The 24,264-nt window shown below is 51.9% G+C and overlaps 1 protein-coding gene across 2 annotated transcripts in view; it reads right to left on the reverse strand.

Moving 5' to 3' along the window:
- Window positions 1–17,436, reverse strand: part of SPRED2 (sprouty related EVH1 domain containing 2) — a 65,671-nt gene extending 48,235 nt beyond the window's left edge. Inside the window, exon 1 of one of the 2 annotated variants that reach the window (XM_055810535.1) lies at window positions 17,260–17,436. In XM_055810535.1, coding sequence (XP_055666510.1) covers window positions 17,260–17,306 — 47 coding nt within the window. In that variant the 5' untranslated portion in view covers window positions 17,307–17,436. Of the gene's footprint in view, window positions 1–12,613; window positions 12,837–17,259 lie in introns of those variants that run through there. The other variant, XM_055810537.1, reaches the window with a different exon arrangement.
- Between the last annotated feature and the right edge of the window lie 6,828 nt (window positions 17,437–24,264).

Consider the following 24,264-nt stretch of genomic DNA (forward strand, 5'->3'; position numbering starts at 1 on the left):
CCACGCTTCCCGATGACGAGGGACAAGCCAAGGTCTGTGCTCAAAAGCTCACCTGAGCCAGCCTGGCCAGCTTGTGGGTCCCTGCCTTATGCCAATCCACATCCCCTTTCCAAGCGATTACTCACATTAAAATCCTGCTGAATTGCTGCACATCCAAGCAGACCAGCTGTTAATATTTTCTAATTCTTGTTCTTGTCTCCCACGTGTATTAGCGTACCAGGCTTTGGTGCGCTGAAATTTTTAACACCACCTCATAGCTCCTCGTGTTAAGTGACGGCATTGGTAATTAAACAACTTGCATCAATTACAAGGAGAAATTGAAATAATAATAACCAACACAGACAGAGCCCTTGAGCACTGGCTTCTAGGAAATTGCTATCAAGAGCACCGTTACAGTTCACGCTCTCCGGCTAATTAAGTGATTGAGGCAGCAGTGAGATGCTGCACCCGCACACGGTGCTCGCCAAAGCTCCCCATGCTTTGCACCCTGACATGTCACTCCAAAATGTAATTTCAACCCTGAAATGACACCCAGGTATTCCAGCTTCATCCCTGTTTTGCTCTAGATTAAGGGATGAGCTACCAAAACAAACAAACAAAAAAAAACAAACAAAAAAAGACAATACTTCCACAAAAATACCAAACTTTGATATACCAAACACTGATTCCTGCCATTACAGCAGTTCATCAAGTGAGAGCCAATTAGCAAAATACAACAGGCTATTTCTCTCCATCATCTGCCCAGAGAGACTTTCAGAAGTCACAGCTTGGCTCTTCAAGCCCTCTTCTTCAATGCATATGAAAATACCACAAAGTAACAAAAAAAGCACAATAAACGATGGGTACTTCATCCAAAGCAGCCTGCCAAGCGCTGGCCGCCGTGGCTGCGGAGCACGCGGTGCGCCGGGACAGCTGTACGCCAGCTGATGCCGAAGGCCTTGGACATTTCATCTGGGGCATCTTGTGGCTTCTTGGCTTCGTGCAGCATGGGGCGGTTTTGCCTTTTCCATTAAATCAACCAGAGTTTGAGGTCCATGGGTACTTCAGCAGGTCAGAGATGCATGCCGATGACAACAGAAATAAAATAAAAAATAGTAATTAAAAAAAATCATAATAGAGAAAAAAATATCCATGACACTTGACTGTGGACTCTTCCTGCCAACCAAGGTAGCAATGGGAAAGGCTGGGCTCTGGTGCCAGGGACCTCGGACGCCCATCATGCCTATGATGACCAGCTGTTGCCAGTATGGAGGATGGTACGAGGACAATTCCAAAAATCCCACTCCTGGATAGTGCTCAGGACTTCCTCGTGACCCTCTGCCAAGCAAGCAGCACTGCGAGCTCACAGCGGCTCCTCACCTGCTCTCCCGAAACGCTGCTGTGAAATGGGCACGGACGGCTCTGACGAGCCCGGCGGCGCCCACACCATCTCCACATCGCAGATTTTATTAACTTTAACTTGCTAATAGCCCGCAACACAAAAACCCACATCCACAGGCTGCTGAAGGTGCTATAGCCCATTTAGATTTGTAGGGCTAAAATTAAGCTTTTCCTTTGATACAAAGTAATTTTCGGTCGGTGCCCTGGTGCTTGTTCAGGCAGGCTTTCTATTCACCTGGGGCAAGCACGCTCTTCAAGCTTAATTAGGTCATATCCCAGTCTAAAGAATTTAACAGTTAATTGAAACATCACGCCTAGCTACGGTGCGCTCTGCATATCTCTCATGCTTCAATGTAGTGGAAGTCCAAGGGTGGGAGAGCAGCTTGGGGTGGGGAGAAGCCTGAATTTTAGCCAAAAGGAAGAACACGTTCAGCACACTGCCTGGGCTAAAGTCATCACAATAAAAATCCACTCTGCCACAATCCCGCTCCATGACACCGGCAGACTCATTTATACGCGATCCGTAACACTGAGGAGTGCTGAACGGCAAAAAGCATTCACAAAACTGGAGCCATCGCCACGGGTAACGAAAGCCGAGGCCATGAAAGCCTGCGTGATGCTCGACGCTGCCGTGCACATCCACACCGACCCGCCGAAGGAGCCCGCTGCAACCGGAGGCACGGCCTTGCAGGGACTGCCGGCTGTCTTCCAGCTACCTCCCGGTCACTGAACACATGGGAAATATCTTCTTAAATACATAATTATATATTGCTTATTTATGACTTAGGTATTACTTATTATATATGAACTCAAATAATAAGTTTCTCGCAAGCTTACATATCCCTGTGCCAGGTCGTTGTGTGTTTTTGTACAAAAATCCCACAAAGAGCAATCTAAGAAAGACTTTTTCCACGTCCGCCTGCGCCCGTTTGATCGGAGGGAAGACTGTCACCGTCTTCTGACCTTTACAACAAGGCACTCTTGACAGAAATAAGGCCATCCCGCAGAGGGAAGTTACCACATCCAGAAGCAAATATTTTCCTTAAGCACAAAAGCTAGTATATTTAGCATTTTAATTAGATCATGAATGACAAAGTCGTATTCCTGCAAAAAAAGTTCCAGTATTTGAGATGTTCCAAAATAAAATGAATACACAGAGGCTGGATTTTAGCCTTTTAGGTATTTCCTTCCCCGTATTTAAGGTCTACAGTTTTCAGAAGTTAAATATAATATAGCAAGAAGGTGCACAAGCTGTCAACAGGCACAACCATTGCAAATTCTCTTACTCCACCAAGCACAGAGACCCTCGCACCGCAGCACCCACCCTCCTGCAGGGCAGCACCTTCCAGCCAGCCACATCTCCCCCTCTCCCCAGTCTGAAGTTTTCTCTAGGTTCTGAAAATTTACCTCTGCTGGCAAGGGAGTTTCTCAATCCCCTTTTATGAATTATGCAGCAAGAGACACCTGAACAAGGTGCTCAGCCAGGCACGCTCCTATCGGAGCCATCCAAGGAAAACCCTGCCTGGTTTTCTGCCAACTCACTGAGCCAGGGAGCTGCAAGGGCGGGCAATCTATAGGTAGAAACTTCCTGGAGCTTATGTTACGCATCCTCTAGAAGTGGATTTTAAAACTTCTGGAGGTTTTTGGGGTTTTTTTTCTGTCCACAATTTGAAGCTAAACATCACATCAGCAAAACATGCCAATGGATTACTTCCTGTCATTAAGACTTACCATTTTCAAGCAGCTTGCAAAGCATGATGTAACAGGAAAATTTACCTATGGATTGAAGAAAACCTTTCTGCATTTTCTGTCCTTGTGGCAAGAGACCTTGAGCACAGCTTTAGGCACCAGACAGTTCTCTGCCGACACACTACCACTTCTGTAAAACACAGCACGGTTCCCTTTGCACCGCGGGCTTCCACGCCGTGTGCCTTCCCTCGCCAACCGCAGCCGGCCGTCACGCCTCGGCCGCCTCTCCCGGGCTATTTACTCAGGGCTGGGTACGGCCAGGAATTCCTTTGCCTAACAAGACATACAAATGTGCTTTTATACAGTGCGTTTCGACACTGGAAAGTGCTCTCAAGGAGTTTCCCTTTCCTGTCCTGAGGACCTGGTTTCACTCAGAAGTTCAGGGAGCAGAAGTTTCTTGCTGACCAAAGTCACATGCAGAAGCAGAGGAAAGGGTGCTGAGCATTTACTCCTTCCACCTAAGGGAACAGCAGCTCAAAAGAGCAGTTGGGTATTAAGTTGTTGGGAGCCTTTTTCAATTAAAGAATGTGCAAAACCAAAAGCATCCCTCTCTCTTGGGCTATTTTGCAAAGAGAGGGGCTTGGCACGACCTGGCACTCCCCACTGCCTCATGGAAGGAAGCAGAGTAGGGTGTTCTGCAAATATCACGGCAACTGAACACTGCACCGAGCAAACACATACAACTACTCTCGTCGTACCTCTGGAGTCACCTGAAGCTGCATCACTATGCACAGGCATCATACACCTGGGTGCCATCAAGCGATGAGGATGAACCTAGGGCACGCACACTTGAGCCAGCAGTTGGGGTTGCAGCCAAGAACACGTCCCCTGACACCCTGCCGTGCTGCTGGGCAGCTGCACTCTGCCACAAGCCAGAAAGTAAAACGTGGTAGGAGGCTTAATGGGCAAGAAAAAGCGTCAGGTGCTCTGTAGCTGATGAGAAACGTGCCGCTGAACGATCAGCCCAGGAAGATGCACGCTACCTGACACTGGAAGACACCGTCTGCAGGCACAGAGACGATTCCCTTCTGCCCATCTAGGAAAAATAACACTCGCCACCCTCCCGTGCCCCTCAGAGCTGGATCATGGGCGATCCAGCTGGCCCATGGTCACCTCATGGCAGTTTATAAAACCACAAATAGGAATGAATCAGTACTTTTTCTGCTGACCCATCACCCATTAAGTCAACAGGTTTTCTCTGCCATCCCGTCCTTCCCTTCTCCCCCCGCCACCCCCATTACACACAGGGACGTTGACTTCCACATACGCTGCAAAAAAATAACAATCCCATACTAACTGTTCTCCAAAGCAAAGTTAGTAGCTATTTACCAAGTATTTTCTAACACATCCTAATATCTGGACTGCCACTTTTATAAAAAACGAGAGAGGATGAGATGGATCTCTCTGACACCAGGTTCGGAGCCAACCTCTTCCAGGTGTGGGCACGCTCCCAGGCACGGGCACAACCACCAGCAGTTTTCAGCTATATCCCTGGCAGTCCGTTCAACAGCTCCTTTACGGCATTAACTGGCACCCACAGCACACATCACACAGTCTCCAGCCGTTCCACAGGTGACTGGTCTGAGACACCCGACACAGAAGCCCCTCGCCAAGCAGCTGGGTCTCCCACCCTGGCTCCAGGGCAGGGGTGGCTGCAGCGTTGTACGAACGTGGCGCCTGGCTGCTTTAGACGTCTATACCATGAGCGGGCAGCCAGGGCTCGCCACCCCCGGTGGACAGCAATCTGGAGAAGGTCCAACAGGGGATGCTCGTTTCAAGCCCCACCTCTACTATTCGTACCCCAAGCACGGAAGTCAGAGCAAGTCCTTCCTTAAAACACATCTAGGGAAGCACCGCTCGCAGTCCAGTATTTTCAGCATTCAGACTCCTGTGGAACCGCAGCCTGGTAACACGTTTTGTGAAAAATTATCCCTCCTATCTATTCCTGCAGCAGAGAGGAAGCACAAGGGGGAAACAGCCTAGTAATACTTAACTGGTTTTTCTTGACACAAAGTTCGCACAAAAGGCATGCATTTTGCTGAAATTTCAGAATTCAAGTGCTTTCTACTAAGAGCAAAGGACACATTTTCCTCTCTATCAATTCACCCCAAAATCAACACACAAACCTTAGATACATTTGTAATCCGAAGAGAACGGATTTGCAGAAGCACGTAGAGTCATTTTATTGCTGAAATCGCTGCAGAACTTGGAATGCATTTTGTCCAACAGAGGCAAACCCAAAGCAGTAAGTGCTCTCCTGCTTACCGCTATTCCCCTTCGGGTTTTGTTTCTTTAAGTCAGCACTGAGAAAGCAAATTAAGCTTCCAATTCTCAGCTCCTATAATCACATCAGTTATGCGGCACCAACTCCAGAAGTTTATATATTTTCTTTTTAAAACATGAATGGGAAAGTGTATACAAACACCCTTCTTTCCGCATCCCTTCCTTCCCATAAGGAGAAGTGTTTGTTTTTTTATTTGACCTTATGAAAGGTTGGGGAAGCTATTCCACCAATACTCTGATAAAGGTAGCCCACGCTTCCTTAGAGATATAGTAAAAGGAAAGAGTAAAAAAAAATAATAAAAAAAATCACCCACTTGAACACCCCCACCAGCCACAAAGCTGCTCGAAAATATTTTAATGACTTTTGGACAGAACAGCCAATTGTATCAACGAATTAACTCTGTTTAAAATACACCTAGAACTTTCCTGAACAAGAAAATATAGAGGTACATGGATGCAGAGGCACTGAGCACCACACAATTTCAGCGCTCCATTGCCAAACCCTCACATCCTAGATAAAAATGCCTTAGACAGGGCCTTTTCTGTTTCCATTTATAGATCATTACTATCACCATTTCTAAAATAATCCATGTGGCTGCTAACTTTAGGGACCAGTCTTTTCTGTTGTTTATGGGGGGTTGGGGGGGGGGGGGAGGGGGGAGCTTTTCCGCATGCCCTGGAAATTTATTTCAGGGATCTCGTATAAAGGCACGCATATAGAACCAAACCAAATGAGTGGTTGGTGGCAGACTTCGTTAAGCTGTAATTTTTTTTCATTCACAGACTGTGATTTCGAAGGGCTCCTTAACCGCTCGCGGGGGATCAGCATGGCCGAGGCCAACAGGGCACCAACCGCTAGCTCCACACCCGGAAACTGGGAGACCCCAGCAAGATCTTGGCTTCGTGTGGAAACATAAGCATTTTTGGGACCAAATAATAGAACTGGGAGAGAAGCAAGATTTTAAATGTGCAAAACCATCAGAGAAGTTGGGTAAAAAAATAAAATCAAATCACTGTATATAAAATATAAACACTTTCACACTGTCCAGCCCAGCATCGTGCAGGACGGCAATCCCAAAACCAACAAACTCTTTGGGAGTTCAACCCAAGGCATCAAAATAAGCCTGTTTCTGCCTCCTCTGTATCTGCTGTCTGTTAATCATTTCTACACAAACATAAAAGCACAACTTTCAGGTGGGGGAAGATCCCACATGGACATCAAATCAAATGGACACAAACACCCACCCTCCTCCTGCCCCTGCCCATCCCCACCAAGCCACGCCAAAGGACTTTAACCAAAGCTGATCACTTTGCCAGGTGAACTGACACCTGGGAAGGTTTGTGACTTCTGGGTAAGAGCGAGGGAGTCACGGGCTTTTTAGTAACTGATAAAAGCACAGAGAGACCTGAGGAACAGCTAAAAAAAGTTGGTATTTATCACATAATTTGTGTTAGGAACCACTGTAAAAAGCCACATTGCTGACCTGCTGAGATCTTCCAAACCAGTGTATGCATAGAGATGGGGGAAATGGTTTATTTGGGCTCAAAGGCTCTTCCTGGAGGATGCAAGGGTGTTTCTAGAACTTGCTGACTGCATTGGTCAGACCGTGCTCTCCGTACGCCCCGGCTCCTGCCCACGCCAGCCTGCCTGTCCGCGGTACTTAGAGCCAGTGCTGCAGGAGAACGGAGGCTGTGGATGCCTTACGAGAAGCTCCACAGATCAGCAGGACAAAGCTCCAGGTCACTAAGGTAGGCAAGACACAGGGAAGTCGCAGCTCTTCTTGATGTGTTTTTCCCTAGAAAAATCTGCAAGTTATCCTTGCTGTTTGGGTTTCTAACTGCATCTTTGAAATGCATTTAGTCCTCTTTCTCCCCGCTCTTCAATCACCCTGCCTTTAATTTTTTTATTTATTGTTTTTAACCAAGCTATCTAACACTCTGCATTGCACTTCCTTCAGGCAACAAGCAGCAGCTCATCTCCAGCGTTGCTTACTAACCTTCCAGCCACTCAACATTCAGGCTCTCGTGCAGAATTACAATACCAAAACGCTAAACACTTGCATGGGGGGAAAAAAGAAAAAACCAAACCAACCAGCAATTTTTTCTCTTAAGCAGCTTGAGTGGTTTAATTGTACTGCAGCCTTTTTTTCTTAATTTTTAAATACAAAAAACAAGCTCTGCACTAAGTTTTTCCCCCAAGTTCAACTGAACATCAGATGCCGTTCTAAAAGCACAAGGTCATTCAAGCAGTGCAAGTATCAGAATTATTATTTTACAAAACTCTACACCACTTCCTAACTTTTATCTTTACAGCCACCAAACTGCATACATCCAGTAACAACACATAAAGCAATGACGGGCTGCAACCAGCTTAACACCTCCCATGCCAAGTTTCAGTCAAGGATGAATTATGTTGGCAGCACTATACATCTCCAGCGATAAAAGTTTTTGCTGTAATTAAAGAAAAAAAAAAAAAGAGCATGCTCTGCTGAAGTACCAGTGACTTTTCTGTAATTTATATACACACACTTCAAATACACAGAGCATAACAAGCTCTGAAATACAGGGATTTACGCTGCGTCTAACAGGGGTGGCGGTACCCTGGCTCTCCATCCCCAGCAAGGCAGTAGGGGTTTTAATAAAAGTTAAAAAAAGCACCAAAGAACATCAAAACTGAAAAAAAGTACCAGTGCTAAGGAACCGGGCACCTTGGGCTTTAGGAAAAGTGATCAAATAAGGTGGCTGCATTGCCAAAACCGTGAAGAGGCTAGCAGGAGCCAGGTCTAGCTCCCACTTTCAGCAACGTGCTCTCCCATGCAGCTCTTCAACCGTCGACCTGGCAGCTGAGGGTGCATTTCTCAGCTTGCCAGCATCGCAAAGACCCACCACACTGAGCACCTAGGGCAAAATGGGGCCCTCACCTCCCCACTGCGCTGCTAGACTGCCGTCCTTACACCCCCAGCCATGCAGGATGGACAAACGATGGAGAGATGCAAAGGTCCAAGCGTTACAGGAATCGTGCTACTGAACAACTAAATTCAACAGCTGAAAAATCTCCGAGCGTGCTTTGAATTAGCCCGGGTGACGCTTTCAGATCTCTGCACCATTTTTAAGAACCAGACTGTAAAGAGCACACAGCCCCAGAGCCAGGAGGGCTGCAGCACCGGCCCAGTCTACTCGCCAGCTCCGCTGATGCCTTCCAGCAGCTCTTTACACCATCCCTTTGATTTCTGGAAAACAAACCAACAGTAACTCTCCAGTATTAACACCTGGACACTTTTTCTTTTCTCAGCCCTCTGAGATCTCACGAAGATCCCACTAACAACCACGCACCTCCTGGCACCACAGCCCAGAGGCAGGGTGATGGGCTGCAGGGGAGGAAGGATCCGCATGATGAGCCGCCCAGGCTGCTGTTCGCTACCAGGGCACAAACCCAGGTATTCCCCCCGTCCCCCCAGCCTCATTTCCTCCAAACTCCAGGCAAAGCAAACGCTTCCCTATATGCTGCAACTTGAAGCATCAGTAACCTTCTATCAGCTTGTTCCCTCGTAAAACCACGCAAACAGCCAGCTCGCCTTCCAAAGCGCTCAGAAACCCAGGCGGGAGTGTTTGGACATGTCAGCGGAAGAAATGCAGCGAGCAGAGGTGAGCTGAGCTCTCAGCTTTCAGCAAGCCCAAGTGTGTGACTTGGGGAGAGGGGCGAGCACCACGGGTATCTTTTTGGGCAGCATCCCCCTCACCGCAGGGACCTGCTCAGGGTGGTACATCCCCTGCTCAGGGTGGTACAGGTAAGGAGTCATTTCAGCTGCTGAAAAATTAGCATTGCCTGTATTTAAAAAGGGAAGACACCCTGCCGCCCAGATAGAGATACACTTTATATACTATAGATAGGCGATGGGAGGAGAGCCTTCTTTCACCTCATGTTCCCCCCTCCTGAAAAATGCTTTCCACCACCAGTATGTGAATTAATAAATAAATAAAAAGCATTAAGTGGTCTAGCGACTCAAAAAGAAAAAGAAAAAAAAAAAAGAATCACACAGAACTGCTTTAGCTCAGATGCTAATTGCTGCTAGTGGCATCAACTAATCCTAAGCATGGACTTGATTCCTATGAAACCACATCATTTAAGAAATGTTGTCTTTCCGCAGGCAAGGGGAGGACCAGGAAGGAGCTGGTAGGCGAGACCGTGGTGCTGCAACATGCTCCGGTGTATAGGGAAGAAGCTCTGTGATTTCCCACAGGTTTTGAAACCCTGCTGTGCAAACACCTTCAGTGTATTCCAGCTCTTGCAAAGGAAACTAACTTGCTCCTAACTACTCACCCAACAGGCAAGCAACATTAAACATTTTAACATGCAGTACAGGGAGGGAAGCTGCCCAGTTTTCAGACCCACTTTTAACTCGCAAAAAAATGAAGCAATGGGACTATCCCAACAGGACGTCTCTATAATGCAATTTAAAAAAAAAAAGAAAAATCAGATCTAAGCGTTTCCAGACCTCCTCAGGACTCGAGTGCATGTGCAGAACACGCTCCTGTCCTTGCACGGCAGCACAGGTCCTTACAAGCTGAGAGACATGTTTCCCATACACTAGATCAAAAGACACTATCAGGTTTTACAACACATCTCCCAGCGCCATCGATGCGAGTCTCGCAACAAGCAACAGCAGAAGTGTAACGGCGACCAACTCAACTTTCCTCTTACAAAAAAGGGGGGAAGTGGTCGTTGCCAGCAAGAGACACACACTTTTGTTCCAAGAGGAAGAGACGTACACAGGTAACGAGTCCTAACGTTACTTTTGAAAGACCATTTAATACACGTGCAAACAAAAAAATCCATTTAATTGTTTAAGTAGCTCACTGACAATGCTCTCTTTGATGTGCATTTCGCCTTGTTTCTGTAGCATCTTGGACAAAAAGCACTAGCTAGCCAGGAACGAGCTCCACACGATAGCCTTTAGACCAAAAATGCTTTTCTACTTGCTAGGAATCACTGTCAAGGTCCAAGCGCTTTGTGGAGATGGGCAACTCCACAATCTCACTTTTGAAACCACAATGGATAGGGAAATCAAGGGGTTTTTGTTAGAAAGCCCTGTAACCTTTCCTCCCCACGCCTGCCAGAAAGAAGTTTCCTTCCTAGCTGGAACAGCCATCAGCTATCGTGCTCAGCTGATAAGACTCAAAATCTCTCCTCCGACTACAGCACATGTAGGAGTTGAGAACAAAGGGGAGGGGGGGGGAAGTAATGTTAAAACCCCAAAACATAGTCCTTGAAGTGTGAGCTGCAAGCAAAGCAAGTCAAAGAAGAAGGTTACTCTAAGAGCCTAAGAACAAGCAGACCAGAGACCAAAACCAATAATAATATAGGTTAAAACTTCCTTAGACCTACTGCAACAGACAGGTAGGACCTGCCGGCTGTTGGCAGAAAGGTCTTCAACAGCCCCAGAAGCATGCTTTGTAGTGCTGCTTCTGACAAAACGCAGCTTACTTTTAAGGTGAAGCATCCACTTCTACCGCACGAAGCTCCAGCTGCCACCTCAGGTGCACATGACGGGAGACCACCTTCCCCTGCCACCAGGGAGAAAACACTGCCCACGGGGCTCGGCTCGCAGTCCTGCTTACAGACGAGAGCGACATGTGAAGGAATAGAAAGAAAATAAGCAAGAGGCAAAAAACCCCCACACTGAAGAGTGCAGGGGAAAGGAAATGAAAGAGCGTAAAACAAGAAGCGAAACAGAGAAAGTGGGCAGGAAAGTGCAGAAATGCAGCAGAAGGGAAGAGCCCCTCGCCGGCTCCGCGCAGAGCGGCTCCCAAGCTCAGCCGCAGGCAAAGCTGCGGCTCCTGTGGCACAGAGCCGGCTGGCAGGCAGCGGGGCAAGCCCGCTTCCCTGGATGCTGCAGGGACGGGGCAGGGGAGGGAGGAACCAGCAGCGACTTCTGCTTGAGGGACAGCGATGAGACAGTGCAAAGACATCTGCCCAGACTTAAAGCAGATGACCTTCCTCTGCCCAGCCAACATTTGTTTGACATCAGGCTGGAGTAGGAAAAGAGGTGAGTAGCATCACTACGGTGTCTGCCGGTACCAACACCAACAGTCGCACCAATATAATAAAAAACTCCAAAATGACTGTGCCAGCGGGCAGAAGTGAAGTATTTGGGCACGGCTTTGCTAGTCTTGCTGCATTACCAGGGCTGTCCCCTCGCCCTGGTTCTATTTCTGCAAGCCAGCAGCCTTGACTTACCAAGCAGAGGGGACCAGCAGACAGCCACCCTTGCCACACGAGGGAACAAAACATGAGAAACTGTGCGGGCAAACCCAACCTTTGTTCCGAAATGCCGATGCAAACCCAAAGGTGGGGGTTAGGCGCAAACGGAAGGCATCCAGGCAGCGGCCGGTGCAGCCCCGCTGCATTTCTCTGCCACTTCAGAAGGCCAGGTTTTCAGTACTGAGCAAGCACCAGAAAAATAAATGATTAAAGGAAATCTGACAAGGAAAGGGGGTGGATGTGGGTAAGGAAAAGGGAAGGAAGGAAAAGAAAACTCACAGAATCTCGCCAGAAAACGAATGGGCAAGAACAAAAAACCCTCACACCCAACAAAAAAAACCCAAAACACCACCAAAAAAAAAAAGAGCATTAAAACCCATCAGCTGCGTTCACCCACGGGCAAGGTGGGGAGGGTCAGTGTGAGCAAGGCACTGGGCGATGCTGCAGTCCCTGCTCGCTGGCAGGCTTGGAGAAGACCTCCCTTACCAGCGCCAGGATCTACGTGACAACAGCTTCTCACTTGCTTTTGGTAGTTCACAGAAACAGGGCCCGCTGCAGCCCGCATCTGCTGTCAGTCAACTCCACAGTCTATTTGTGCCTTTTTTAGTCAACCGACCTTTTTTTTTATTATTATTTCTGCTTAAATTTCTGCACTGCTTCAGAAGCGTAAGTCTTCCAAAAATCAAATGCTCCACTTAGCCAAGAGGGCATATATCAAAAACACCGTCTCCAGGGCTGTTCTTTTCGTTTCACTGATCCCTGTGACCTCTCTACTCCTGCAGATCTCTGGCAAGAATGATTAACTTCTACCATTAAAAAAAAAGGGAGGTGGGTGGGAAGAAAAAAGCAAAACAAAACCTATTTTTGAATGAATTTGTTGTAGGGAGCAGCTCCTACAGCCGAAGCTGCTCTTAACAGCAGAGAAAGCAAGAGGTGCACCTTTGCCAGCGAGCCACAAGATCTCAACTTCTGCAGAACCAGGGCGTTGCCATTCAATGGGCTGGATCGACACACGACATCACCTGGGTCGGGATGTGGCTGATTGCCCGCACCCTTTCAGCACTCAAGCTTCCCAAGCATATCTCTCCCAGGTTTAGTATCTCTGGAGGATCATTTATTCTTATTCTGCTGGAAGGAAGGAAATTGAATGTATCGATTACTTGAGCATGCCAGAAAGTGTAAGAAAGCAAAAAGAGGGATTGAAACCAATAGCTAAGTTGTGTCTCATTCCTCAGCTCCTACTTTCCAGCCCAGGTCCAGAAGAGCAAGGACAATTGCCATCATCTCCCTGCAGTTTGGTGGCCAAGAGGAAACAATTCTGTGGTTGAAATCCAGAAAACTGAGTCCACATTAAGAGCCAGCCCTGCCGCACAGTGTACTTTTGTTTGCAGCCTCGGGATTTAATTAAACAGGCAGATAAAGCCTACCTTTTAACCCACGCTCCAGGGTGCACCCCAGCAAGATGAAAAAAAAAAAGGCTTTAAAAAACAGGTCGAAGATGATCCTGTTGCTGGTGCGGCATCTGCCCCATGCGCGGGCACCATCCCACCGCCGCCGTCCCACCATGCTTCTTGCTGAGGGGAACCTCACCAAAAAAAACCCCTTGCTTTCTGGCATGAAGTGGGGTTTGTTCAGGTTTCTCCTCTTCATTGCAGGATCAGGGTTATCCGAGGGCTGCCAGCGGCCACAGCATGGACTAACGTGCCAGGAAATGCAAGTCTGGCTCTCTCCCACTTGTGGCAACCCTCTTCCCACAGGTCTCCCTTCCAGTCGCCCACCCAAATGCCCTGTCTGTACACCTTCCACCTTCAGCTCCTTTCCAAGACAGAAGCAGAAAGGGTCAGTCAATCCCTTTCCCCATCACCCCTCCTTCATCCAACAGAGCTATTATTCCCTTATAAACAGCAACTTCTCCCAGTAACCAAACAAAGCGGCTAGTTACATGTTGTATTTTAAACAGGCATGTTTTCAGGCCAAGAAATAGAGTTATATTTTGGCAATCCTTCATTTCCTGTCCTAGTTGGGAGCAATAATGTCATGACACATGGCGTGTCCCATGCCTTCCTCCCCAGCTTAAGCTCGCAGCAGAAAAAAAAAATAATCTAGTGGAATGAACCGCTTATGACACTTACAGAAAAATCATTGGTATTGGGCAAAAGCATGGTGAAAATGAAGAAAAAATAATTGGTTTTTTTTTCAGCATAAAGGGCAAACTGTAATATTGACAGAGTTGGTATCCAGAGCAAGCATCGCTGGTCGCTGCTCAGTGACAGAGGGACATGAGATTTTTGGGACTGGTGAAAGGATGAGCGGGAGTGAATCAAGTTTAATTTTCTTTCCCTGGACTGGGGAAAAAAAAGCATCCGCTCGATTCCACGCCACATTTTGCTGTCCCATACAACACCACAGCAACCCCCTACACAGCCCCAGACATATCCCACTTAACCCAGCTCATTATAAACCTCCAGGGACCGGTCCCACTGGCAGACACCAGGCAGGCGCGCTGCGGGCTCGCTGGAATCAGCGCAGTGTGAGCGGCGGGGATGCTTGGGGGACACTTGGGGGATGCAGCCGCTGTCTGGCTCGGGCAGGGCATCGCGCTTCATCCCCAGCAGCGAAAGGCTTCGGACCAACACTTCCTCGTTCTCTGACCTTTTCCATTTAATTACTTCCTGTGACTTTCTTGGAACCGTGCGGCGGAACGAGCAGGCGGCAGCCTCCGGGCATAACCCAATTTTCTCTCAGCGTTCGGCTCCATCCTCCTACTTCCAAGTGAGATGACGGCGGCAGCCCACCCAGGCGCTGCCCCTCTCCGGGCGCTGCCAGACGCTCTCCCATCGCTCACGCTCTGCGCTGTAGCTTCGTGCCTCCCATTTCTTACTGGGCGTCCCCGCTTTGCCCCTGCCCTGCAACGTGCGAAGGCGCAGCACAGCAGGGATGGGGATGGGGGAAATAAAGGCTGAGATGCAGAAAGAGGCGCTCGGTTTGCAATGACAAATTGACCTCTAAGTATCGATCTGAAATGGTGCAGTCAGGAAGGGACCAATGAGTTTCCAGCATCCTAAGCCCTATTTTCCTCCCCTCCTTGGTTTTATAAATTGTTTTAAAACTCAAAAAATCTTATTGAGCTGTTCTCAAGGAATTAATTTAAAAAAAAAATTAACAAAAGCCCCAAACACCCAAAACAGGGAGGGGGAAGATCCTCATAATTTCCTTGAGGAGGGTTATTTTAACGTGCATCCTGACAGTGGTCCGTTTTTTTTGTAATCTGGCTGTTAACATTTGCTCACAGTGCACTCAGTGAAACGAGAATAGCTATGCAAATTAAAGCCAGATATCTAGGGCAAATAGCATGCTATACTACCATTGTTCTGACAGCTTGAGAAAACTTATCAGGCGAGCCTGTCCTTATTTCTTTTAACACCATATATATTGAAGAAGGAGAAAAAAAGGAAAAAAATCAAATCACTTCACCCACCACTGAAATGAAAAACAACCCATGAGTCACCGGCTTCAGCGACGCTATCAATCAATGCAAGGTTGGAAGCTGAGAGCTTACAGAGGAAACCATCGCTTACCTAAAACACCTCCCCGGGCCCTGCGCAGCGAAGGCCCGGACTCAACTGCGACAAGCCCAGCCTGCAACTGCCCAGACGGCTGCAGGGACGCGCACTGGGGTAAGGACCGCAGGACATCATCCTACCCTGACAGCCAACACACCCAGATGCCAAGAGCTAACACCAACCTGGGAAGCGGGTTGGGTACCAGCTCCCCGTGGCCACCAGCGCTCCCCAGCTCCCAGTGACCAAAGCACAACATTGCTGGGTTAACTGGTGACCTCAGGAGAGGCGGCACAACCTGAGAGCCGCCCTCCCCGGCTCAGGCAGGAGGCGCACAAAACCCATTTAGCCAAAGCATCCCTCGGCATGGCAGCGTGATGGCACGTGGAAGAAGAATTTACTCCAAACCAAACTGCAGCTACAATTAAGGGGAAAAAAACCCCAACGATCGGAGCCAAGCACTCGCTGATTTACACTGACACTCACCTCCGCACCGAGCCCTGCAGGAAAATGCATTGGGAGCAACATCTCCTGCAAGACGACGGCTGGTGAGCATCAGCTTTCACCCACCGAACCAGGCTGGGCTCACCACGGCGCTCTCGGAGCCCAGACAGGGACCCACCTCACCTCCTCTTGTCCAATTTGAGAAACTAAACCAACGAAACCCAACCCAGAACCGGCGGGTTTTTATTGGAAACGAGTTGGCCACTTTTTCCAGCCTGCTAGGTCATGGCAATCCATGAGAGAGAAACTCAACTTCTTTCATGTTTTTGGAAGAACCGTACCAACTTCAAAATAACCACAATTTCAGAAGCTACATATACACACATATTTATAGTCTCTTCATTAAGAGGTGCCAATTTACCAATCCCTCCCAACGCACGCGTCGCAGGCAGGAGCCATTTCCTTCACCGCTCACATCTCCCCAGCAAATCGCCTTAAAATAAGTCCAATGTTACGACGGTGTACGCACCGCGCATTCCGCCAATTATTTTTTTTGGCCTCTCAAACCGAGCCGAAAAATTGCACAATTCCGACGCCGCTTTATAAGCCCTGAGAGCAGTCATTTTACCGCGCGGTACATCCTATGGCGCTTGGCACAAAACCAGTCCTGCACGCGAGTCAGCTATATTTTTTTTTTGGGGGGGGGGGGGGGGGAGGGGACGGGGGACACGACACACTGTCAGAAGGCAGGAGGAGGTAGCCAGGAGCAGCAGCTGGGCCAGCACACCTTGCAAAAGGTTCTGTAATTTTGCTGTGACAGATTGAAGTTTTATTTTGGGGAACAAAATTTAGAAGGGGAAAAAAATAATTTAAAAAGTATCAGGCCTTTTCCAAGGCTCGGTGCGGCTTGGGGGGATATGTGTGGGGAGGGTGTGGGAGCGCTGGGGTGGCCGGGGGGGGGGGGGGGGGGGGGGCGGCTGCCCCCCGAGGACACAGGCGGAACGCGGGGGGGGGGGGGGGGGCGGTGAATGGGGAGGCCGCCGGTGACCGGGTTTATGAATGCGGCGTCATGTGACGGCGCGGGCCGCCCTCCTATTCACAAAACCGGGGCGGGGATCCGCGACATCCCCCCCCCTCCGCTTCCCGACCACCCCCCCCCCCCGCCCCTCACCCAGCCCCGGGAGTGCGGGGCGGGGGAATTAAGGCGCACCACCGCATCGCCTCCCCCACGGCACCCCACACCCCCTCCAACCGCCCCGACTCCCCCCAGCCGGGGCGCGGGGAGGCGGCGGGGGGGGGCTGGTGCGGGGTGCCCCCCCCGCAGGTCCCCGCGCCTCCCGGGGGTTTTTATGAATGAAAAGGCGGTATGCAAATGAGCGCGGCCCGGGGGGGAGCGCGAAATGGCGGATGCGCGGGCGGGCAGCGCGCACACGTACGCGCGTGTCCGCGTCCCTCCGCCCGCCCGCGAGCCGGGGGGGGGGGGCGAGGGGTCCGCACCGGCTCCCACCGGAGCAACAAAGCGGGGGACGCGCGCCCGTCCCCCTCCCCGCCCGCCCGCCCGCCGCCCCCGGCCCCGCTCACTCATCAGGGAAGGCTTCCTCGGTCATCTTCTCCCCGTCTAGGCTCATCCCTCGCCGCGGGCGGCCGGGCTGCGCCTCCGCATCTTCCCGGGCTTCACATGGCGGGGGAGGCCGCGGCTGGCGGCCGCGCCGGGCCCGACGGCGCGGGAGCGCGGGCGGCGGCGGGGGGGGGCAGGGGGTGGGAGGGGAGGGGGGGGGCTACGGCCGCGCTGGGCGGCGGGCAGCGGCGGCCGGGGGCGGAGGAGGAGGAGGGGAGGCGGCGGGCAGCGCGCCGCGGGGGCGCGGCGGGGCGCGGCGGCGGCGGCGGCGGCGCGGGGTCCGGGCCCGGGGGAGCGGCGCAGCGCCCGGGGGCAGGCGGCGGCGCCGGGCCAGCCCCATGGCCGCGCTCACGCCATGGCGAGGCGCCGCGGGTGGCGGCGGAGCGGGGCAGGGAGGCGGGGGGGGGAGCCCCGGCAGGAAGCGGCGGCGCTGCCGAGCGGCCGCGGCCGCCGGGAGCGGGCAGGGCAGCGCCGGAGCCGGGCGGGAGGGAGGGCGGGAGGGAGGGAGCGGCGGCAGCGAGGAAGGAGGAGACGCGCCCGCCGCTGGCGCCTCCCCCGCGGCGGCGCGTCCCGCCCCGGCCCGGCCCACCGAGCCCCCGCGGCGCAGCGCCCGGGGTGCGGCCGCCGCCGCGCTCGCCCCCGCCCGCCGGCACCGCCCCCCGCGCCGCAGCCCCCGCGCCCCGCCCGCCGCCGCTCGGCTCGGCCCGGCCCGGCCCGGCCCGCCTTGCTTTGCTCGGCTCGGCCCACCTCACTTCGGTTCCAGCCTGCCTTGCTTCGGCTCGGCCCGGCCCGGCCCGCCTTGCTTCATCTCGGCCCACCTCACTTCGGCTCCAGTCTACCCTGCTTCAGCGCAGCTCACTGGCTTCAGCTCGGCCCGGCCTGGCCTTGCTTGGCTCAGCTTTGCCCACCTCACTTTGGCGTGGCCCGGTTTGGCTTGACTCACCTCGATTCGGGTCGGCCCGGCCCAGTTCAGCCCAACTTGCTTCAGCTCAGCCTGGCTCAGCCTGGCCTGCTTCAGCTTGGTCTGGCTTGGCCCGGCCTGGCCTGGCTTGGCTCAGCCTACCTTGCTTCAGCTCAGCTTGCTTTGGCTCAGCCCGGCCTGGCTCACCTTGGCTTACTCTGGTCTGCCTCACTTTGGCTCAGCCTAGCCTGGCTCGGCTCAGCTCAGCCCACCTTGCTTCGGCTCGGCCCAGCCTGGCTTGCTTCAGCTTGGTCCGGCTTGGCTCGGCCCACCTTGCTTCAGCCAGGCCTGGCTCAGCTCGGTCTGGCTCAGTCTGCTTTGCTTCAACCTGGTCCAGCTTGGCTCAGCCTGCCTTGCTTCAGCTTGGCCTGGCTTGGTCCAGCTCAGCCCACCTCACTTCAGCCTGTCCCAGCTCAGCTTGGCCCACCTTGCTTCGGCCCAGCTTGGCTTGGCCCAGCTCAGCGGGGTCTGGCCCAGCTCGGCTCAGTCGGGCTCAGCCTGACCCGGCCCTGCTCACCCCAGCTCAGCCCAGCTTGGTTCGGCTGCCCGCTGCGCAGCACCGTGCTGGGCTGGGCCAGGCCACAGCACCACGCCGGCCGCTCTGGAGCACCGAGCCGTGCCGTGCCCGTTAGTGCTGCCCCGGTTGTGGCCGCGGCTGTGCCAGGACACCTCCTGCCCGGGGACGGGCTCCGTGCGCGGCGGGGCCGCCGGCCTCCTTTTGAACAGTGCCCAGGGCTGAGCCTGGGGTTCGGTTTCTCTGCCAGGCCCCTGTGGCGGAGCCGGGTGCCACCCAGGTGTGGCACCTGGCCCCCAAGACTGCTGGGCCACCTCCACCCTCACCACGGTGGCCGCTTGGCCCCTCTGTGGCCACGGTGCCACCTGAAGCCCCTTCCCCACCGATGGCTGGAGGCGACGGGGCTGAATCCCAAAGGGGCGTTTGGGTTTGGGGGGTTCGGGTTCTAAGTGCTCTAAAGTTTCTTTTTGGGAGCAGAAGTAGGAACATGGGAGGAAGCCTGCGGAGTGCTAGCAAGGCGACCGAGGGAAATGCTGTGGGGGCTCCCAGTTCTCCGGGGGGGAGGTGACCCCCAGGAGAAGCAGCGCATCCTTCGGAGATGGTACCAGGATCCAGAGCTTTGGTGCCGTTACAATAGAATATATTAATGCCCAGCCCCCCGCGGCAGTATGTGCATTATAATGCCCATCCATATAACATGCCTTGCCATCGCTAGAGCTTTGGCCGTAAGAGGGGACAAGGCAGGAGGGCGCAAGCCTGCGTCCCTCCCCGTGGCAGCCCATGGTGGGCTCCCTGGGTGGCACTGCCACCTCCCCCCATCCCCATCCCACCCGCTCGCGTTGCTCCACACAGCACGGTGTGACACCCCCTCGGCTGCGCTAATGCGTCCCCCCCACGGGGCGTCATGCTGCTGGGTCTGCTAAATGATCCTGGCTAATTATTATACACCCCCCACACACACACCCCGCCCAATACCTCTTCATTTTGGAAAGTTATTCGAGGATCCAGCTCACAGAATGGCATGAGAAACATCTTGGCAAAGCTGAGCTGGCAGCCAAAGGAAGTGGCGAGGCAGGAGTAAGCGGCTGGTGGCAAGGAAATGGCAGGAACATCTTCAGCTGCTGCGCCATAAAAGACCAGATGTAATGGTTTGACACACCTCCACCCATCCTATGTCCACTTTTTTTCCACCCCCAAAACGATGCTGAGATTGCACAGACTTAACAACCTTAAAACCTTCCACGCCAACGATTTCCACGGTTGGCGCGAAGCGCCAGTGCGGGTGGAGCGGGGGAGCGTGGCATTTAGCAGTTGGCTACTACAGAACCAGAATAAGGGGAGAGTTACGGCCACGTGAAAAACCCAGGGCACCATCAGGCAATTAAAAGGCCATTATAATGCATATACGGCTGTGGAGGACTGGGTATTAATCACTGTCTGATTAATGCTCCAGAGCCTGACTGTATGATCTGGGTGTATTTTTAGGCACTTGGGTTGTGCACGCGTATATTTGCCCCGACGGCGAGAAGCGAGGGTGCCCGAGGCTTGGAAGCCAAAGTATTACTCTGTCTACTTTCTTGAGTCATTTCCTGTGGATTTGCGAGATCTCGTGTTCCCTCTCTGCTTTCACCGTCCTGCTAATTTGGACGCTGCTAAGCTATTTCTTCTCTGAACGATTTCTCTCCCTGCACAACCCTCTTACTATTATTTTCATACCGATAAATTATTGAATTTTATTTTTCTAATATTCAGGTTACCGTGCCGGTTCTTGCGAGTAGCGCTTTCACAATGACTGACTTTTCTGAATGAAAAGGCTCTCCGAGGTGCAATTTCTGCCGGTGCATTGTACTGTTTGTATTCAGGGCTTCTGCTTGCACACAGAATGGTGCTTCCCTGCCATGCGATCGTTATGGCACCTAGAATTAATTAGCCATTGGTGGCAGAGCTTCAAGCCGGCAGCTTCTGTGTACTAAGGGTTTGCGTGCTATGACTATTCTGCATTTTATAATCAAAAGGAGCATTTCTTTTGCAGAATAATACTTGAGCCGTGGCAGAGAATGTGGTTTATGGACCGTGTTCCTGCTTGGACTGAAGATGGACACCACTGCGTGCTGTGGCACCTTTGGCCAGTGCCCATTTGGGGTGAGAAGCGCTGGGATTTGAAGCGGCAGGTTTAGGACAGCGCTTACTGCGGGCTCGCAACATAGCCTCCTACCTTCACCTACTCTTGCTCTGAAAAGCCGTGTCCTCGAGCTGAAATCTTCCACGCTGTTGGTTTGGGAACCTGGACATGAACGTCGGGTACCATGTTGACTGGGCTGGTTTCAATGATTCACTGACTCACTCGGTGACTTTGAACGAGTGAGGAGTGGAAGTCAGCAGCCCTGAATCACGCTGTCCTGCAGACGGTTACCCCCCCTTCCCCAATAATTTTTTGAGCAGCAATCATATTTTACAAGCAATGATTACATCTGTGTTTCCCCCCCCCCCCCCCCCCCCCCCCCCATTTATAACCACTCAGAGTTGAAGAGCTGTGGAAATTATCTCCATCTTTTGCAGCCAGCTTGAGAGCTTTCGGAGCTCAAAATTTTGGGGGGGTCATGGAGTTTGGAAATAGAAAGGATTTTTTTTCAGTGGGAGTGGGATTTCAGCGTGCGGTTTGGAGAATTGTCAGGAGGATTTCAGGCACCTGCCAGGGGAAGAGGAGGTGGAGGGCTCCCGCAGGCTTCCCAGGATGTCCTTTGGAACGGTGGGAAGACGCGAGCAGGAAAGCAGAAAGGGAGCCTGGCTGCCAGGCGGGCTGCTTTGCCTGAGGTCCAGCTACCCCCCTCTTTTCTCCATTTCTTGTTTTTTTGTAACCAAGTGTTTTACTAGGACAGAAAATGGCCACAAAGCCTGTATGATCTACTCACTACCGCATGCGTGCACCTCTGTACAACTCCGTACACCACGAGGCTGGTGGCTGGCAGGGAAGAAGGGGAAAGGAAGAACATGGAAGGAGAGTAGAGTTCTCCAAAATAACCCGGTGCTCACCGATTCCAATAAAATAAATGGCTCTTTAGAGGAGCAGCTCAGTGCTTTCAGCTGAAAGCAGAGGTGGAGCAGGAGCTCAGCCCTTTCTGGACACCATGGGATCCACCTGGGCAACAGCAATGTCGCGACAGCCAGGCAGGCATTGACCTCAGCCAGCCATGAGTCACACGTATGGGACAAACCTGGTCTCCTTCATACCTGTATTCACTAAACCATCTGCTCTCCTTCTCCCTCTCCCAAAATAAAAGGAAGGTTTACTGAAACAAGGGGATTGTAAGGAAAAGGGGGCTTTTCAGAACCCTTGCTTTCCTACTGGGCATGCTGCTGCCCTCTTAGTATTCGGCAGTATGTGATTTATAGCCCTCCTGACGTGATGGTTTGGTGTTTCCCTTGTGTGCATAACTTCCTTTTGATATAAAAGGGTGATAACAAACCTAAATTGTAATCTTGCAAGCACATGACACGTTGTCTTTGTAGTGCAGATAGCAGGAAAATGCTCTGATCTGGAGTTCGGCCCCTCAGCCTCCCACCCCCCTCCCCAACCCCAAATTTCACCCTGGTGACACAGTGGCATTAGCAGGTTCAGTGTGACAGCAGTGTTGGCGGGGGCGGTTCCTTCAGGTGTAGTGCTGCAGGGTGATGTTTTTCAGGCGTCCCCCTGGAGCTGAGTCCCTGGCGAGGACTCCACAAGAGATGGGTGCACAGCTGCTTCTAGAACTTCTCACATACCTTTTGTTTGCTGAAAGCCTGGAAAGACAAACTGCTGCAAATCCCTCACGTTGTCGCTGGTGGCTCCCCAGCAGTGCTTTGCTTATGGGCTTTCCTGGCTCAGAGCGTGCCCTGGCCCGTTGGACTGAAAAACCAGCGTGCGCGAGCTCTGCCAGTGCCACAGGTGCACTGCCAACCTCAGGAGTAGTCCGAAGGCCGGGCTACTTCTGGCATGAGGGAAAGGCCGCTCTCCTCTTAAGATGCCTTTCCACCCTTGAGAGGTTTCTGCGTTTTTAATACAGCTGTTCCCAGGGCCTCACGGGAGCTGAATAAACAGATGCCAAATAATCTGGTTTTACTTCAGGGAGCACAAAAGTGGATGGATCTGGGCAAAACACTGGAGCTGTGCACACCTTTCCCTCTTCTCCTTGGGGATCATTTGAATTAGGTTTGAACCCTGAAGTGTATTTTAAGAAAGTCACCTTCCAATACCCAAATATCGCTCAATAACCAGCGTCCCTCCCCTTCTCGCACAGCTGATGGGAGACCATCCCTTTGGAACACCCCATCGCCCTGACTGCAGAGCTCTGTGGTCAGCCGTGGTGGGTGACAGGATGAACTGTTGACTCCTCACTTTGGCAAAACCAGTTTTCGTGGCTTGACCTGCTTTTCTCACCTAGCATCTTGCTGTGAGTAGAGGGTCCCCGTTCAGTACCCGAGCAGCTGTAGCTATGGGTTCATCCAGTCCAGACCCAGTCGTGGCAGTAACACCCCCCTGGTATTGATCAGGAAAGGTTTCTGGAGCTAAATTAAGCTTTTGAAATAAGGAAATGAGGATGCAGCTGGGTCATGTGTTTAGGTGGAACGAGTGTTGTATGTGCTCTGCCCGTATCCTCCTTAAGCGAGCCCTTGGCTGCCAGCAGCACTGACCCACGCAGTCCTTTACAGATGCTCGACAATATTTAATTTCAAAGGGTAGCAGTCCACCCTCTTCTCCACGCAGATATTTTCCCTTGTGTCAACGTCTCATAACAACTCCAGCTAGGCAAATATAGCACATGGCTTACAAGCGCCCTGGAAGGGCTGGGGGGTGGGGAGTTGAGCTAAAGAAAGTTCCCGGTTAACCCCACGCACCACTGGGTAGCTTTGCTGGGGACAAGTCGCAGCACACAATGAGGAAGCTGGGAGGAGAGTTTAATGTTCTTGCAGAGAGCACCACCTTAGACAACCATCCTCCAGGACGCTTGCATTGCTGTTCCCAAGGATTCCCATGGAAAATAATCATATGCTCCTTTTATGTCCCTTGTAATGACAAACATATTATGCTTCCCTGCCCACTTCTAAGGAGAAAAGTAATTAGTCACCCCACACAAATCTTTTGGGACTGTATGTATGCTCCGGTATGTATTCCAGCTCTGTCTAGAAGGGAATGAAGATGCACAGCTCTGCTCTGCGTGTGGTTATTAACAGACGCCGCCATCCGCAGAAACCGGGTGCGAGGCCTTTCACGTGCATACCGCCAGCTGCACCCCCAGCGGCATGGGCTGCCAGGGCTGACAAAGCCCAGCAACACCAGCCCAGGTTGTCAGAGCGTCGTGCCTGCAAAGCTAAAAGCGCAGGCTTGCCTCCCCAGAGCTCACAGCCTGCTCACAAAACTCCCTTGTTTTAGATAGGAGCCTCTCCAGCCTCTTAGGGCAGGAAGGGGCGGGGGGGAGGGAAAAAAGTTCTGGTTATTGCTGGGTCCATGTTCTG

Source organism: Falco peregrinus, chromosome 7, assembly GCF_023634155.1.
Source record: "Falco peregrinus isolate bFalPer1 chromosome 7, bFalPer1.pri, whole genome shotgun sequence".
Lineage (NCBI taxonomy): Eukaryota > Metazoa > Chordata > Aves > Falconiformes > Falconidae > Falco > Falco peregrinus.